The 18925-nt window shown below is 42.7% G+C and overlaps 1 protein-coding gene across 8 annotated transcripts in view; it reads right to left on the reverse strand.

The window, feature by feature from the left end:
* The window catches only part of PPP3CB (protein phosphatase 3 catalytic subunit beta), an 85493-nt gene that overhangs the window by 49145 nt on the left and 17423 nt on the right, over window positions 1-18925 (reverse strand). For 6 of the 8 annotated variants that reach the window (XM_090057276.1, XM_090057278.1, XM_090057277.1 and 3 more), the window contains exons 2-5: window positions 11037-11237; window positions 6999-7123; window positions 2143-2254; window positions 353-498 (exon numbers count right to left, since the gene is read on the reverse strand). In XM_090057276.1, the coding sequence (XP_089913402.1) occupies window positions 353-498; window positions 2143-2254; window positions 6999-7123; window positions 11037-11237 (584 nt within the window). Of the gene's footprint in view, window positions 1-352; window positions 499-2142; window positions 2255-6998; window positions 7124-11036; window positions 11238-13805; window positions 13988-18925 lie in introns of all 8 variants that reach the window. The other 2 variants (XM_090057284.1, XM_090057283.1) reach the window with 2 other exon arrangements.

Here is an 18925-nt window from a genome sequence, read left to right on the forward strand (position 1 = left end):
ATCACTGGTTCTATTCCTGTTCCTGCCAGTGACCTAGCTAGTGACCATTAGCAAATCACTTCCCCTTCTTTGTGCGTTATTTTCCCCATCTGTTAAAAACAGGTATAATGATACCAATCTCCCTTCTAAAGGGCTTTGAGATGTACTAATGAAAAACATTCCATCAGACAGGCATTAGTGTTAATTAAAATCACTCTAGTTAAATCCATGTTTCTGATTCCTGTTTCATGCTAAAGAGAGATGATTAAGACTGGAAACTAATATGCTGACACTTTCACAAAAGTGACATTTTTAAAGCAGTCACAAAAATCCCCTCCCTCCTGCTCTTTTAGAAATATACAGAAATACTCACTCTTCTAATGTCATCTAGTGTGTTTATTTCTGGTGAAAGTCCACCATGAACACAGAGAAATTGTTGATTTAAAAGTGCAGCAAGAGGGAGGCAATCAAAAGCTTCCATACAGGCATCATAGACTCTTTCTGAATATTTTATTTTACCTATAGGGAAGAAACAACAGAAAATTACAATTATATCAACATAAGACACTATTCTATTGGTTTATAAACCTAGAAAGTTCTCATGTGGTGAGCACCAAAAAAAGAAGAAAAAAAAGGAGACATTAATTTCTTATGCTTAAATTAAAAATCAAAACAAATTTCTTTACAAAAATGTACACCTATATTTTCCAATCCCTTCACAACCCCAAGTATGGAAAAAGGTTACAGCGATTTTGTTTTAAACAAAATCAGAAAAGTGAAATCTAAAAGCAAGAAATATACTTGATTATAAAGATTAATTAAGCATTAGTGATGACCCTGAGAAACTTTTAATGACAGCATAAGGTCAAAGATGTGTGCATTCATTTTCCCCCAGGGTTTTGACCACACTTAATGTGGTTTGCCATGACAGCTTCATCAGAGGTACACCTGCAACCTTCTACCTAGCAGAGGAGTAGCTTATACCAGCAACAGAATTTTTTTTGCTGGTATAGCTGAAACCAGTTCCTCAAATGAGAAAAGCCACAGGTCAGCAGCCTTTTGCTGACACCAGCTGGAGCTTGCAAACCAGCTGTGGCTAAATGCTGGAAGCCCTTATCACCCCTCAACTACCACCCAACCCCTTTGAAAAAAGGGGAAGCACACAATAGACAGAAGTGCTGCAGAGGAGATGGAAAGTATTGTGTAGCTGTGTGCCACCAATCCCCTGTGATGGATCAGATCTCCATGGGCTGGATCAGATCTCTCTGTGGGCAGATCCAGCCTGTAGGCCATGGGTTGCCAATCTCTGGTATAAGCTATACTAGTAGCAAGAGCAAAAACAGTCTAAAATAGGGCTTCTGCCAGCTTGCCTGTAATTGCTAGGGCATGATCATTTAATACCCCTAAGAGACACAGATATGCTAGCAAGACTTAAATGTTTTAAGGATAACTGTTTTAAACTTGAAATTAAAACCCAAAGGCAATTGTAGAGGATGTATGAATGTATAAACATAGGCTAAAATGTATTTTATAAGGACCAGGACTACATACACTTAACTTTCCACTATGTTTACAACTCTATGCATATCTAATTAAACTAGTAGGAGAGCCTTGCAGGGAGAGTGCTGGTCTAGGGGCTTGGTGTAATGGGTTCAAATCCTACCATAATAAGCAGGTGCCCTAAATAAGCTGGTCTCTGGGGCAAGTTCTTTAGAGGCGACCTTGTGGCTGCCTATAAATTCATCATGGGGGTGCAGAAGGGAATTGGTGAGGCTCTACTCACCAAAGCGCAAGAAATAATGGCCATAAGCTAGCAGAGAGCAGTTTTGGACTGGATATTAGGAAGAACTTTTTCACAGTTAGAGTGGCCAAAATCTGGAATGGGCTCCCAAGGGAGGTGGTGCTCTGCCCTACCCTGGGGGTCTTCAAGAGGAGGTTAGATAGGCATCTGGCTGGGGTCATATGAACTCAGCACTCTTTCCTGCCTATGCAGGGGATCGGACTCAATGATCTACTGAGGTCTCTTCTGACCCTAACATCTACAAATCTAGTACAGCTGTGCATGAAGAATCTTAATAGAACGGTTAAACATAATTATTTCTGCAATGGAAAGCAGTAAAGCACAACAATAAAACAAATACTGTATTCCTAAACAATACTTACATTCTTGCTTAAAGGTAAAATATTCTGTGAGGTGTCTGCATTCATGATTGCCTCTCAAAAGATATAATGTGTTTGGGTACAAAATCTTCAGAACCCATAAGTACAGCACACACTGTTGAAAAACCAAAGTTGTTCAATGAAGTACACATCATTTTTTAAGAAATAAAATGGCTACTAACAATGAACACAGTGCCTCCTTGTGCATATAGAACAGCATTAACTGTAGTGTCAAATGTTAAGTCTACCTGCCTCTCAAGACACCCAATATTTCACATACTGACAGCAATGGTCATTTGATAACACTGCTTTCCTAGTTCAACAGATTTTGAATCTGAATTTTGCAAGCAATTTTTTAATTCTCTTTAAAACCAATCAAAGACTGCTACAAAAATAATTTCATTTAATTCAGTCCATGTTCTCTAATAAAAAGATGCTGTCTTTTTATCTGCAGGGACAACTGTTACCCATATAATCAGATTTCACAGTATGGATTCTAAAGATTATTTGGCAGAGAAAGGAAAACTTCTGTAGAAAGTGAAGCAGCAATACAAAATGGCTCATGTTTAAAGCAGATATGCAGATAATACATGGCAATTATTTAGTTTTGTAAAGCATTAGCTGTTCAACAAAGCTTGAAAGTTAACAGTTATTAGAGATCAAACAAAGCCTATAAAGAAGTCACAGCAATGTTCTTCATTTCATTACCACTATAATCACAGTAACTAACCCTAGACATTCTCCTCAACCTCAAGAAAGAAATTTGGGGTCCATTACTACCTAATGCCAAAAAATCTAATGATTACATTTTGAATCTTGTTCTAATCCACACTTCAGACTGGGTACAGAAAAAAAAAAAAAAAAAGAAGTTTCACACTACTATACTAAAGCGATTCAGTGACTATTTTTTATTAAGTTTTTTTTTTTTTAAGAACAAAAAAGCTAAATTTAATCATTCACTCAATTTTCTTGATCTTAGAAAATCTTTTAGGGGGAACAAACTTATACAAACACAGTAAAAAACTTTATTCTTTTAAAGAAACAGAATATTTACTATTAAATACAATAAAATTAACTTTAAGAAAAAGTCCTATAATCAATTTAACTACTTTCAAATAACAAACTATCATTAAAACAAAAAATATGCATATCCAACTGAACCTTATCCAGTTTTTCCGAATACCTGCCTATCTCAATATTTCTGTAAATAGGCTGGTTCTGAGATTTTTTTCAAACCCTAACACTTTACTATCAACTACTTAACAGCAGACAGCCCAGTCTGCTTCCAGGCTGAGATAAATGAATAGATAACCAGAGCCAAATGCATAAGAGAAGCTGGAGACTTTTACACATTTAAGAAGTATAGGCTGTTTGCCAAGTACATTTTTACAGAAAATGTATATGTACTGTTCACACTAAACAGCCAAAGGCACAAACAAGTTTGTAATAGAAGATACTGGCAAAACGGTAGCTTCATTCTCATCCTTTAGTTCCTTGGCACATTACAGTTATGGTGCGATTAACATGTTAATCACACCATGAATAGTAACAATGCTAAACACTCAGCCTATTTATGGCACCATAAGTGGTGTACAAACCCCAAAGATGGTTCACAAAATGTGAAGCATCTTTGCAGCTCATTTGTCTGACATGATAAATTGAACATGCAGCACCCCTATGCTGATGCTGACAATCAGCTGACTGCTGTATTGGCATGGGGGTATGGTCAGCATCGGGACCCTGACAGCCCTGGTCCCAGTACCAAAAATCACTTCCTGGGTATAGTAGGCAGCAAGATGTTCTAGCAATGGAAGCCAAGGAGCTGACTGCCATGAACCTGGCAACCTCCAAACCCAGTACACTTTTCTACCTTGCCATGAAATTCCTGCAGCAGCTGCAGGGTAAGGCACTTTAAAATAATGGGTTGCAGGGAGCTAGGCTGAACCCACAGTTTTTAGATGCTCGAGTGCACTGGGACCCCAGGGTAAAGAAGAGGCTCCTCAACTCCATGGATCCAGTGCCCCTGGACATCTAAACTCCACACATGCAACTGAGTTGTCCTGGAGTTGGATTGACAGCAAGCTGATTGTCCGCTCAACAGTCCTAGGTCTCACACCTGCTGGGGATGGTGGCAGCCCTGGGTCCAGGACAGAGATGCTCCACGCCTGATTTTAAGACTCAATTAGCTGCAACTCAGCAGTGGTGCAACTGGCATCAGAGGAATATTATGCCCCATCCCAAACATTGTGCCTTCTGCCATTAATGTCTGGCATGGCAGGAGGCACAAAGTTTGGGATTGGGTATAGAATATTTCCAATCCCAATTTCGTCATTGTTTTAACTCCTGTCAGGGATCTTAGTCATTTATATTACACAAAGGAATTGTTTAAACAATGCCTTGGAATTTTTCCTTTTTTTTTTTTTTTTTTTTAAAACGGTGCTTCACCTAGGACTAACACCCAATTTCCCATAACAGTATGCAACCAGTGCAAGAATAAAACCAGTATCTTAATAACACAAAATTGTATCAGTAGCTTTTCTGTCCTGACAGAGTTCTGTTGTACAGTGAGGGAGGAATGGCCAAAGTCAGATCCACAAAGTTATCTGTGTCACATTACTTTCAATATGGAATTAAAGAGAATTTATAGGTCCCACAACAAAAAGCTTCATCTGGACGCAAGCAGCTTGTCCAGATTCACTGTGGGGACTTTTAGTCTCAATGGGATATCTCTTCATGTTAAATGTGAGAAAAATCAGACCATTCCCTATAAAGTGGTTTTTCCTTCAGACTTCTGAATCAATGGAACAGACAACTTGGCAATCTCTGGATGCTCCAGTTAAATGCTAAATTTTATTTTACCAGCAGGAAGTGTTATTAAAATAAACTTGCTTCAAAATGAATGGGTTAAGAATATGCAAGAGGCAAGGATTTGTGTGGGTGATATCTTTTATTGGACCAACTGTATGGTTGGGATAGATTTAGACAACAAAAGGAATACATTGCATTCAAAAGCAAGTCTGAGAAAAAAAGAAAGCAGAGCAAAGATTAAAAATAATCTACAGGCTTTTAACAGAAAATAAAAATAAAGACCAAACATTTTTCCAGCGGGGACTGTTTAAATCTACCACCATTTACAGACACAATCAACTAAGAGATTAAAAAGTGATGAGAAACAAAAACAAGAGAAATATCTCTCAAACTTTTAAAAGCTGTTGGATGACCAAAGACTCTAGCGGGAATTTCAGGGGGTGGAAAATGGTGATTTTAATATACTTTTCTTTCCTTTGAATAGGCCCACAAAGCACAGCCGTCCATGCACTTGCAGCAATCCTACTCCACCCAGATACCCCGTCATGCACTGTGCTGGTGACATCAGTAGCCACTCTGAGCAGCACTGGAGCAGGTAAATCACTCTATGGGAAAAGGCAAGTCTTTCTACAAACTACTGAGTAGTCATCTGAAGAACAGACTAAGAAGAAAAGCCAGAAAAGTGCCCAGGGGGAAAAACGAGTCTGACTTTATTAAATAGTCCCTGCTCCAAAACTTCTCATGGTTCAACAAGTTGAAAAAAAAAATAAACAAATAAAAATAAAACAGGTTGTTTCTGTATGCACTACACGAATGCACACTGATCACACACAGAGCTCATGTTATAAGCAGAAGCATTTCTAAAATTAAACAGGTCACCAAAACTGAAGGAATGGTGTGAGGAATATCTTTTATTTTAATTATTCTTTATATGCAGGTTACTAAGGCATTCGTCACTGTAGTATCTTTTGCTTGACTGCCATCCATAACAACCGAAAAACAGCACTGTGCAAACACATAGCTGAATGGTACATATATGTATACATTATTGAACATCACTATTTTAATACAGAAAAAATGACATGCATCATGCTCTAGCATATGTCCTTAAAATGCTATGCCAACATACATCTACAATTTACCAAGACACTTCATATTTTAATAATTATTTCAATTTATTTAAACCATGAATGTTAAAATTTAAAGGGAAATCCAAGTTATAAACTTAAATTTTTCTCCACGTTAAAATTTGTAATCTGACAGGGGAATCGTCACCCAAATATCTTGCTCTGAGAACCCATCTCATTTCATTAAAAAGCACTATCTACATCTTCCCTACAGTTCAAACACTGTGCTTTCCAGGCTGATTGCATCAACAGCTAACTTGTATATAATAACACCAATCCCAATTGATTGTAGCAGTACACAAACATATTTGAAAATGAAAATGCTTTATAAAATGATGAAAATTAAAATTCATCTATATGAATTTCAGTCTCATACAAAAGCCGTCAAATCAATGTTAGCTAACAGCAATGACTAGGAAACCATGCAGAACAGCTTTTCAAAAATGTCATATTTAAAAAAGAGAAAATTCCTTCAGTTAAGTAAAACTATTTTTATTTATACAAAGTCATCTAGCATCACCATAAAGCAAACTGGCTAAGAAAGGACTTTATAGCGGTCACCAGTCCTCCAACATTTTCAAACTCCTGTGGCAATGATGAAGCTTGAGAAAGGTTCAAAAGTGACAGGGTACAGGGCCTTTTTTTATACATGATGATCAGCATGGACTATGGACATTCCAGACACAATGCAACTGAACCTCTAGAAGGGTGGCTAAGAAAAGTGAGAAGAATTAGTAGGACTGGCAGTTTCAAATGTCAGAGGAAAAGACTGGTCAATACTGCCATGTCAACTGGTCTTTGGAATGGGATAAGGAATAGCAAGGAAGAACACGCATTCAGGTGTCAGAGGGAACCCAATATTTTACAAGATAAATGTTTTCTTACAAAAGTTTTAGGACAGAACAAATTAATATATACAGTTACCTCTATACTAAAATAACCTCTGTCTACATAGTCACCAAGGAAGAGGTATCTTGTGTTAGCAGGTGATCCTCCCACTTCAAACAGCTTCATTAGATCGAAGAACTGGCCATGAATATCACCACACACTGCAATAAAAGCATTGTTTAGAAGCACTTACGTATGGGAGGGAAGGGGGATGCTAAATTTAAAAATTCCAGCTACAGAATACTTTTCAAAAGGGAACAGGCAGATATAAGTAAGGGGCACCAGAAGTTGTTGGTAATAATGAATTTCCCTCTAAGCTATTCTCTCTTTCTCTAGATGTACTCACTTTGATACTGCACAAATTAGGGGGCACTTTCAAAATAATCTAAGGGATTTATCATTAAGTCCTATCAACTACAAGGTTATAAGGGTCATTGTTTCCCAAATTTGCAATATCTCTGAAAATCTTCCCTATTGCGTATACTTTGGAAGACTACGATTATGCTATATTAGTCAACAATGTAATGATGCCATACTGGATGCAATTCACATTTGACAATACATCTGTTTTTGAGTCAGTCATATTTCGTAATTTCATCATAAACCCATTTTGCTGTCATACACTAATCTAAACATGTGCTTAGTTGCTTATTTGTCTCCTACAAACCATCATGTCCACCATTTCAATATTAGGTTTTCCTCATACTTTTGGAGTTACAAAGCAAGAAGAATTTTTCCATCTACAGGAAAGTGACTTAGCTCCAAGCATCTGAGGAAAGCCTCATTTCTTTCTCGCTCCTAGCCAACCTGACAGGCTGTTTCCAAACCTCTTGCCTTCTAAGGTACAGAGCATAAACAAAAGAAAATATCTTTGAATGTGGTGGATAAAAAGGTGTGCCTTTCACATTTCATCTATCATTTCTTTCTCCTGATTTTTATTAAATACTTGTACAATTAAATGCTTCGGTTAGCTATTTCATACAGTCGACTCAGGGTAATCATGGTTAACACAGCCAAAAAGATGCCCAAAACCAGAAAGATATATTCTGTGCTCTAATCCTGTTTCCTAAACTGCGATCCAGTCTAAAAAGGGAAATATGATTCTTCAAGCTACAACTAGTAGCCTCTAAATCATATAGTTATTTTCCAACTAAGTATTTTCAAATGGCAAGAGAATACATCAATTTAAATAAAAAAGTTAAATAATAGATTTTGAATTTTAATCATTTCAGCAAGCAAATCCTAACTTAAATTACCAAGTTCAATCTTATTTTTTATTTATATTTTTAATTTACTTACCTAAAAAATTCTAATTCCTATTGGTGGACAACTACTAAGAAACACTGATTTTTTAACTATTACATCTGTAAACATTTATATAAGCAAGGGCACAGTTGATCTTACATTTATTCAGATAAATCATTCACCATTTTCTAACACAATAAACAAAAATTGACCTACTAAATTATAAACTTTTCCCTCCATGATTTGCCAAACTATGTATAAAAGCTGGAATTGATTAAAATGCACCAAAATAACATTTAAAAATGTTTTGCTTAGGTAAATTAAACAATTTTAAGTCTGGAATTCATAAGAAGAAAAGTCTATCAAAACATGTTGGGCCTCTAAAATTGATTTACTGAACAAGGAAGTACTGATTGTAGTTAATAAACTGAACAAACTGTTTCTGGTTATAATGTCCCTTTAAGATTTTAGGACAAGTATATTATGTTTTCTTGTATTTCTTTTTCATTCCTGATTACTTATTCCTTTAACGTTATAAAGGCTAAAACATCAACTTTATCCCAAGCAAATTAGATCCAGCTAGTCAGAATGTATAAGCACTCCTTTCAAAAACTAGGAGCCGTTTCAGCTTTCAAACTGAATCAAGTCCTGTCTGTTTTTAAAAATAGTTTTATTAGGTAGGTCATCTGCCTCAATTAAAACCATCAAGAGGTCTTCACTTAATAGATGAGTGATTCTTAATAAGGATGCCATGGAACCCTGGAGGGCTTCCAGATCCTTTCAAGGGTGCCATGGGCTGCCACACAGGCTAAGTACAGACAGCCAAAACCCAAAGCCGAATCGATTCAATCTTTGCAGGTTAGTCTAAGCTGTGCAGATTGAACAGATAAGCAAATGAACAGACATCATTCCTTTATGATTCCAGAAATGCAGCCACATGCCTGCAGTGGCTCAGGCTAGAAGCTTGGGAGCACTGGACTGGAGCAGACAGCTTAGGCCAAGGCTAGCCTGCCCACCATGAAAGGTGTGTGCGTGGGGGGTGGTAGACAGGTGTTGCAGGAGACATGCAAAGCATCTTGGGATGCTGGGAAGGACTGTGAATTACTGTATTTCATGGTGTATAGGTTGACACAGTGCAAGTCAACCCCATTTTTCTGATTCAAAAAGTTAGGAATTCTGTAGATCCAGTGTATAAGTCAACCTAACTTTTTGGATCAGAAAAATGGGAGTCAACTTATACTGGCCCCTGCATGCCCTCACTGTGGGCTGGGTACCCAGGGAGTATATACATGCCACAACACCACTCGCAGGGGACAGGGACGGGCTCAACGCTCCGCTGGCACAGCCTTGTTCTGAGAGTGGCACTGCCTGGGCTGCACCAGCTGAATGCCAAACCCGGCACTGCTTGCAGGAGATAGGGCCGTGCCAGCTGAGCACCAAGCCTGGCCCTGTCTGCTGCAAGCAGCTGTCCTGAGCACTGAGCCCAGCCCAAACTCCTGCAAGCTGCGCTGGGCTCAGCGCTCAGCTGGCAAGGCCCCATCCTCTGAGAGCAGTCCTGCCTAGACTGTGCCAGCTGAGCACCAAGCCCAGCCTCGTTCACTGCAAGCGGCACTGCTGAGCACCAAGCCCAGCCGTGCCAGCCAAGTACCAAGCCTGATGCCACTCACAGGGGACAGGGCTGGACTCTATGCTCAACAGCGTCACCCACACCAGACAGGGCCAGGCTCAGTGCTTGGCTGGTGTGTCCCCACCCCTGCGAGCAGCACTGCCTGGACCATGCCAGCTGAGCACCGAGCCCAGTGCTGTTCCCAAGGGATGGTGATGATATGGTGTATACAAGGTTGAATTTTAAGAGTTAAAAATTGGGCTTCAAAACTCAACTTACACACCATGAAATATGGTGACTTGAGTCTGGAGGGGATCTAGGACAGAAGTTCAATAAACCAATTTAACCTAAATCAGTTAAGTCTGATCCATCCAGGTTTAACTTAAACTGGTTTTGGCTATATCGAAAGCGATTTATGTGCATTGATCTTCTGTTGTGTTACAGATTTGATTGAACTGGTTTCCGATGACTCATACTGGTTTGTGTGTAATTTCTGTTCCTAGCCAAAACATTAGCACAGTTAAGTGTGCAAATATGATTCACAAGATAAACCCAGAGCTTTTGTATTTTAGTGCTGAAAACACTCTGACCTGGTGTGGGCTCTGAGATCTTTGCAACAAAATAATTGCTCTATTATTTTTCTGCAGTCAAAAAAGAGTGAAAATGTAAGTTGGCATTTTCTGAAGAGTACCTTGAGTCTAAAAAGCTTGAGAACCACTGCTTTAGACATCAAGTATTTGTCTCTAACGGAAGAAGAGTAATTAATAAATATTCTTAACTCAGACATCTTCCCCTAAATATTTGTTTTTAAAAACAGACATTAGTTTCATTCCACAATTTTTAGACTGCAGAACAACATAATATGCTCTTCTCAGTTCATTTTTCTTTTTTGGACTGCTACATCCTTTAGTGCCATTTACCATCATTATAGTGAAAGAATTTAACAAATTACCTTCAGTATAATACTTTGCTTCTTTTTTTTTTTCTTTTTTTTCTTTTTAACCAGTTCTACTCTCCCATACCCAACAGGTTTATTTCTTCTTTTCCTATATTTCAAGCACTTCATTCTGAGCACTTGTGAAAAGTTGAATAAATACAGCTCTGAAAGTTCAATGTGATTGTTACAGTAAGGTTTGTTTACATTTAAACATTTTACAAATTTTACTGATGAAGGTGACATACAATTTATACGTTAAGCAACAAAAATAAATTAGAAGCATCACCTGTAATTGGAGCTTCAACTTCAATCATGGTTTTTTCTCTACGTAGAATTGCAGCACCTTCATTGATGATTCTAAGTGCAATTTCTTCATCTACCCGACCTTCTTTTATTAAGTGGTTTTTCAAAATATCAACCCTTGGTTTTCCATCTGTATCAAACACCTCCTCAGATGTCAAGCGATGTGTTGGCGGAAAAGGGACAGCTAAAATTCAAATAAGTGAGAAATATTAATGTTAGTAATGATCTGTTACTTTAAACATGGCTGAATCTAGAAAGAGTAGAATTGAATTACTAGTAATTTAGTGCCACCCAAATAAACAAACCACCCACCAAACATGTTCTCTAAATCTACGTACATAATGCTATCACTGTGACAAAGTGGAATGTGTCCATCTAAAAATATTTTATCATCAGTGAAAAAGGGCACAATAAATTGCACAAGCCTACACATGCCCAAGAATATACCTTATTGTACAGCATTCCAGACAGCTGCACTGCCCAGAAAATGAATTTGTTATCATGTTGAAGGACTGCCTCTAAGCCATCACAAAGCATAATGAACGTCTCTCTCTCAACTACTGGTCCATACCCCCTGCAGAACAAAGGTCTCTACAGAGGAGTCCTCAAGAAAAGCTGAGCATGAGGTGTAAACCGAAGCATTTCAGTACGAGTCCACAGAAGCCTTAACAGTGGAGTCCTGCTTTTAGCAGGGTACCAATTATCACCACACGTACAAAAGATTCATGGGGGATGGACAGGAAGGTAGGATGGACCCTGTCCAGACTGAAACACCAACAAACCACAGACTTGCTGAAGGGATGCATTCAGCCTTTACCCGGGGAGCCACGCACTAGCTGCATGTCTCCTACCCACCTGGCAACAGCGAGTTTTTCCTCCTGCCACTGTCCACAGCTGGCAGCTCACTTCAACCCTTGCACTGCTCAGCTCCTAAAAGCATCTGGTGCTTAAAAATGGTGGTGGCAGCACTCGAACTAAAGCTCCAGTTACTCTTGTAGCCAGAGTTATGGTAGAAGCCACAGCAACACAAGAGCACAGATACCATAATTTAACCCTTGCGGGCCATATGTGGGCCACAAGCTGCCAATTGGACAATCCTGAGTTATAAAGCAGGGATCCAGGTTTTCTGCTTACTACAGAAAAATGCACATTTTCCTCCTTAAAGCAGGAAACTGTGGGTTTCCCCTTGCAGGCTGGCAAAGTTCCAGCCTGCAAGTTTTTCGGCAATGAAAATGAAACACCACTATATATGAAGTAGCAGTTGAAGACAATGTTTTACTTGACATATTTACAATTTTAAAGCAGTTTGGAAGCCTACCAGTGCCTCAATCATTATAATAAAATACATTTTAAACAGCTATATACTTTGGCATTTGATTTTGGGTTTTTTAATCACTGAAAATCAGAGCTCCTGCCTGCCCCCTTTGCTCACTAGGATGTAGGTCCCTCTGCAGCTGTCCCCCCTGCTGCTTTGTGGTGTTAAGCAGTCCTGACATGCTGGTGCCCTGCACCTGCCCATGTCACAGTTCCTCACTCTCAAGCCACAGCCCCCCCGAGCCCTGCCAGTGCCCTTCATTCCTGACCTGCAGCCCTGATTGCTCCCCACTCACTCTCACCTGGCACCAGCTCCCCCCCACACCAGGTGGGTGTGGGGGGTAGGTATATGGGGCAGGGAAGGGGTGTGTGTGGGCATAGACAATGCCACTGGCAACACATCAAGGGGAGAGGCCTGAAAGGGTGCATGAGGGCAGAGCAGAGCAGGGCAGGGCAGGGCAGGCAGACTTGGTGCTGCCGCTGCTGCCAGGAGCCCCACACCAGCTGTGCTGCCATGGCTGCAAAGGTGAGGGACTCCCTGCCCACCACCACAGTGGAGGAGACACAACTTGGCACTGCCAGCGCTGCCACCCCTGCTGCTGCCAGGCAGGCAGGATGGTGCCTCACTTTGGTGGCCATGGCAGCACAGCTGGTATGGTGCTCCTGGTCGCAGCAGCACCAAGTCTCCCCACCCCACTCAACCCTCCCAGTCCTGGTCTTGCCTGCTGTGACATGGAAGCAGCTCCTGCCTGGTGTCAGTCCAGCTAGGCTGCAGCACTGTGCCCCACTGTAGGTGAAAAGATCTGGTGGGGGAAGGAGGGGGCACATGCTCCCCCTCCCCCCCATGCATCACCAACGGGCATGCATCCTCCCACTCCCCACCAAGACCTGGCCCTCCAATCCCCCTGCCTCCTTGGCCATATTGCTGGCCACACACGTGAACACACATGTGCACATGACACCCCCTGCCTCAGACAGCCCTCCCTGCACCGTCTCCAGCCTCAAGCAGCTTGTTCCAGGCTGGAACTCTGCCAGCATGCAAAGAGAAACCCGCGGTTTCCTCCTTCAAAAGGGGAAAATCCGCATTTTTCTCCTGGGGGGGTGGGGAATCTACATTTGTCCGGGAGAAACAAATAACCTGGATCCCTGTTCTTCAAAGTCTTACATCTGACAAAGTAGAATGTTGCTTATAAAAGTTTATGCTTCTCTGAACCAGGTAGTCTCTAAGGTGCCCTCCTGCCCAACCTTCTTCCTTACTTCAGCAAAAGAAGGAAAGCTGATAACTATATATCCCTTACGATTTAATAATGTTCAAATATCCTCAAGCCCACTTACAGTTTTTCTCCACTTTAGAAACTGGTTTCTCTGTTTACTTTCAATGATTGTTTCTGCTCTGCTGTTTGGGAAAGATGCAGACATATATAGCAGAGGAACGTACTCAGCAAAGTAAGATTCAGTTGGAGTCCTCTGCTATGCACACACCTCTGGGAAACAGCTATCACTGCTTTCCAGCTTCTTTTTCTTTCTTGATCCAGCCTCCTGCTCCTTTTCTTTTTCAATCCAGCTCTTCACTATTCTTCCCATCTCTCCCTGCATGGCTTCTTGTGCTACTCAGACATCCTACAGATATGAGCAGAAAACACTTGCGCTGCAGCAATTCTGTTGCTGCTCTAATGGAAGACACTTTGTGGGACTTGGAGAAGAGGATGCACCTGCATTCCATAATATTATGCAAGAACATATTACCATTACTCTAAATGCAAGACTAGAGAAAGTTAAATTAATCCAAAAACAGTGAAACTGGTCACCTACAAAGCACATCTAAAAAGCACAAAATAAACAATTGGGAGTGAAGCAAAAAAAATCTATTTTCTCTCAATTATAGTATTATTAGGCAAAATATCTGGAGAAAAAAAGTATAATTTTTTTAACTGACTAGGCATCATGAAAAAGTGTTATTTAAAGACAGCTGCAGAGAATTAATACAGTGATTTTAAGGGATAATTACTTAAGACCAAATACTGTCCCTTCAGGTTAAAGTTATTGAAAAATCTCTCTAAGACAGGTGACAAACTTGCTACTGTATTCTCCTCTTAGTATGAGGATTTGTGGCCTTGTGGAAGGGACCCTAACCCACAGTCTCTGGACAAATCAGATTCAACAAAGGATCCCCAGAGAGGATCATAATGGTGGAACATCCCATCCACAGGAACTGCAGAATTTTAGAAGTCTTGGCCCTATTGGTTGTCTCAGCACTGATTTAGCCTCTTCCTGGCAATGACGAGACTGTGGTAAAAGTTGAGTGCTACTGAGAGCAAGGTGAAATACGCAGGCTCTCTTTTTGAAGTTTATAAGGTTTGAATTGAAACTTAGTACTTTGCTGTTCTCAGATCTAACAGCCCCAGTTATGTCCCAGACCAGAAACTGTTCCTGAGGAGTTCCACATTCCACATAACCCCAAGACTTCTCCTGCAAGCCCCTGGAGTGGAAGAGATAAGTCAGGCTGCAAAGCCACTCCAACCCTATGTCCTGCCACCACCAGGTCACAGAAAATCCAGGATTTAAGATGTGGGAAACCATGAGTTTCCCCTTGCAGGCTGGCAGCATTCCAACCTGCAAGAGGCTCCTGTGTCCCATTCCGCCCACAACTCACCAAAACTCCTTATGGGGCTGCAGGCGAGCAGGGAAACAGCACTCAGGAGAGAGAGGGAAGGGCAAGGCTGGAACCACATAGCCAGGTTGTGGGGTAGTGACAGCTCTAGCCAGGGGCCAGGGATCTGGAGCCATTCCCTAGATGTCCCTGCCCTTTGGGGGAGGGAGCATGGGATCATGGAGAAGGATGTGGGGGATCATGTTCATGTGTTTGGGGAATGGGGAGGTGGGGTTGCCCGAGTGCTAGATCCTGGGAGCTAGATCCCAGAAGCCTACCATGGGTGAGGAAAGGGAGCAAGGGAGTAGACACATGCAGCAGAGCTTGACCGAAAGGTGCAGTCTGCACTGCCCTTGTGGCGCTTCACATGGGGCCAAGCCCTGCCTGCTCACGCTGGGTCAGCCCTTGCCATACTCCTACTGGCACCTGAAGCTCAGTCACTCTTCTGCTTCCCCAACTTCCAGTGGCAACTCCTGCTCCTGCCACACCAAGCAGCTTCCAGTAGGGCAGTTCCTGGTTTGACTGCAGCCAACCACCTGCTGCTCTATCAGTGTCCACCCGTTCCCCCCCCCCCCGCCCCCCACCACAGCTCCTGATCTTGCCCCTGCCTCAATGTGCCACAGCAGGTGGGCAGCTTCAGCTGGGCGGATCCTGCCCCAGTGTGTGGGGCTCCAGCTCCTCGGAAGGTAGCCAGGAACTGAAGCTGGAGCCCCATGTGCTAAGGCAAGAGCTGCTCAGCTGAAGCTGCCTGTCCACCTGCCTAGAGCAGCACAGCATAGTGCAGCAGCAGCTTCCAGCAGGGTTGTTCCCTTGAACTGCAGCCAACCAGGTGTTACTCTGCACCCCCAGCCTCCAGTGGTGGCTCCTGCTGCACTACTCCCAGCGGGTATACAGCTTCAGCCAGGCAGCTCCTGCTCCAACACGCAGGGCTCTGGCTTCACCTCCTGGCCAGTACAAGGCAGCCAGGAGCAGAAGCCAGAGCCCTGAGTGCTAGGAAGGGATCCAACTGGCTGAAGAAGTTGCCCACCCACTTGCCCAGAGCAGTGCGGCACAACAGGGGCAAGATCAGGAACAGATGTTACTGAAGGTGAGGGCAGCAGAGAAACACCCAGCTGGCTGCAGCTACACCATGAACAGCCCTCCTGGAAGTTGTGCATGCTGGCCAGGTTTGGGCCATACGCACCAGCAGGAGCCTGGCATGGGCCACTCCGGCACAAGCCTAGCATGAGCTGCTCAAGTGTGTAGGGCTTGGACCCTTGTAGGGTGCCGTGGGCTGGATCTAGGCACCTGGTGGATCCAGCCCCTGGGCCAAATTTTGCCCACCCCTGCTCTATGTGTTCCCATTTTAGTACCACTCAAACAGTCAAAAAAATTATGCCCAACCCAATCAGTATTCTCCAATCAAGAATGTTAACTCATGCTCAAACTGCCTTGTCCACTGATATATTTCAACCACGGTTGACTACCATGCAAATATACCTTTCCAAATGATAGCTGCTTCACTGGTGATAACTCTGAAACTGTCATGATAGAGAACAACTGTCAACAATTTACATCATCATGTTTGTTTGCAGCTCCCATCCCATGCATTGTGTCACACTGGCTCCATCTGTGAAGACTGACTACATACTGACCCTGGGCAGCCCAGAACAGCAGCTGGTAGGACAGGTAATAAGAAATGGTTTTATCAATATGAAGATTATCCCGATCAACAGTATGATTCTATGGTGTCCTGGCACAATGCACAGCAGATGGAACTACAGAAGCCATTTCCATGGCAAGTGAACAGCAGGAGCACCACAGAGACCCATACAGAGTCAAAAACCAGGAGTGTCATAGATCTTCAAAATCTGGAGTTTCATCTTCACTTCGGTTCTGGAGTGGTGCTACGTTGCTCAATGCCAGCAACCATAGATGGAAAGTAGGATGCCCTGTTCCTGACAGGATGTGTTTGATTGAATTGGAGCTGCGTATCAGAATTGTGAGACGAGTAACACTGGGCCAGTGCACAACTTCGTGCAATTGAGTAGCAGATGGTGAATGAGAACATTTGGCGTGTATGAGCATGTGGCCTATGTTGAGTCAACTAATTTATTGAGAAGATGGGTGTTTTAGCTTTGGCAGCTATTTTCTCAGAGTGTTAAAAAGGTCAGACTTTGAACCAGTGTCATACTGAGGTATACTGGATATGACTCATGTTTCAAGCATATCCCATTTACTTACATGTACTTTGTGGGCAGCAGAAGCACTGTACAAATAAAATTTACTTGTCACTGCTTTGAACTCCAGTGAAGACACTGCAGCATTCAAAAATCTTGGCCACAATAACATTTCAGTGGGCATCTACAATGTTAATCCAGAATGACTGAGCTGTTTAAAGCAGATGCTGTCTGTGACAGTGAACTATTATGAGGAAGGAGACAAGAGATCGTTCATGTTCCACCTAAATACCACAAATGTGCCTGCAACAGGCAACCCTAGCCTGTTCTGGAGAAGAGAGGGCCAGCCAGGTGAGGAAAAGCAGCAGAATCTCTTTCAGGCCAGAAATTTTGTAGCGGAGGGAGGGGGTTGGTGGCCTGCAGAGGAGGGAGCACTGACAATCCAGCCATAGGGGCAGAAACCAACTGCAGGTAAGGGCAGGCAATCCCCACCAGATAGGCCAGATGGGCTTAGAGCAGAGCACACCTCCCAACCCCACCACCTTTGTTCTGCAAAATTCAGTTTGCTGTTAGCTGGCTGCAGAAGACAACAGCCGGACAGTAAAGTGAAGGATTGGCAGCACCTGGCTGTGTTCACTGTCTCTTCCTGCTGCCCTGTCTCTGGGATTTGTAGTCCAGAACTAAAGCACCAAGACTCTGCACGGTTGCTGATCATTTCCTTTTCCTGCTTCCAGGTGCATCTGGGATTTGTAGTCTACAGTTGCAGACAGCAGTAAATTTGAGTGGGGGAAGGAGTGCTTAACCCTCCTCCCTGGCCCCAGCCCCCAGCCAGGGTTTGCCTAGGGGGAAGCCCCCTCTGCAGACTAGGCTGTACCCCAGCCAGGCTTGCCTCCACCCCCGCCCCCCAAATCAGCTAGTCCTCACTGCTCCAGCTAAGGAGCAGAGGGGTAGGACCAGTCCTACTCTCTTTCAGAGAGAACAGCCCAGCCCAGGGATGGAAAGCATGCTGGGAGACTGCAATTTAATTTGAACCAGGGACAGAAGTTTCATAAACTCTGACCCAAATCAGTTAAGTCTTATACTACATTCAACCTGTTTATCTTAAATCAGTTCCAGCCATTTTGAAACTGGCTTACGTGCACTGAGCTTCTGTTCTGTTACAGGTTTAAACCAGTTTCTGATCACTTAAACTGGTTTATGTGTAATTTCTGTCCCTACCCTGACAGCCCAAGGGGCACAGAAGACTGAGAACTTTTCTGCTACATGAACTCAGGAGTGATCCTAGGAGAGGGGAAGCAAAGGCAGGCAGAGCAGGGAAGACTGATTAAACCCCAGAGGCCTTGTGGATTGAGTGCATCCAGGGAACTAGGAATGTTTCAGAGGGGCCCACGAGGAGCCTGGCAAAGTGGGTCCATGGATGGGCTGGGGCAGTTTATGTTAACCCAGTCAAGGTCTGGGGTTTTTTTTTCCCCTTTTCCTCTGCTTAGGTGTTGAAAATGCCTGGTGGACTGGGGTGGCTAAGAGAAGGTATGGAGGCTGCAGAACACTCTGTACCCCACAAAATTTTCCCCTTTTGTGTGTTAATCCTTTCCTAATATTTTGTAGTGGCCCCAGATAGGGAGGTGGACAGCTCCCTCCGCCAGGTGAAGGTGAAGCCCCAGAGGGGCCACAGGACCTAAGTGGAGTCAGGTGGGCTGGCATCCAACAGGGTTGAAGCCCCACCCAAAGATAAAGGGAGAGAATGACTAC

The sequence above is a fragment of the Crocodylus siamensis genome, chromosome 7 (genome assembly GCF_052110815.1).
Source record: "Crocodylus siamensis isolate JL-2025a chromosome 7, ASM5211081v1, whole genome shotgun sequence".
Lineage (NCBI taxonomy): Eukaryota > Metazoa > Chordata > Crocodylia > Crocodylidae > Crocodylus > Crocodylus siamensis.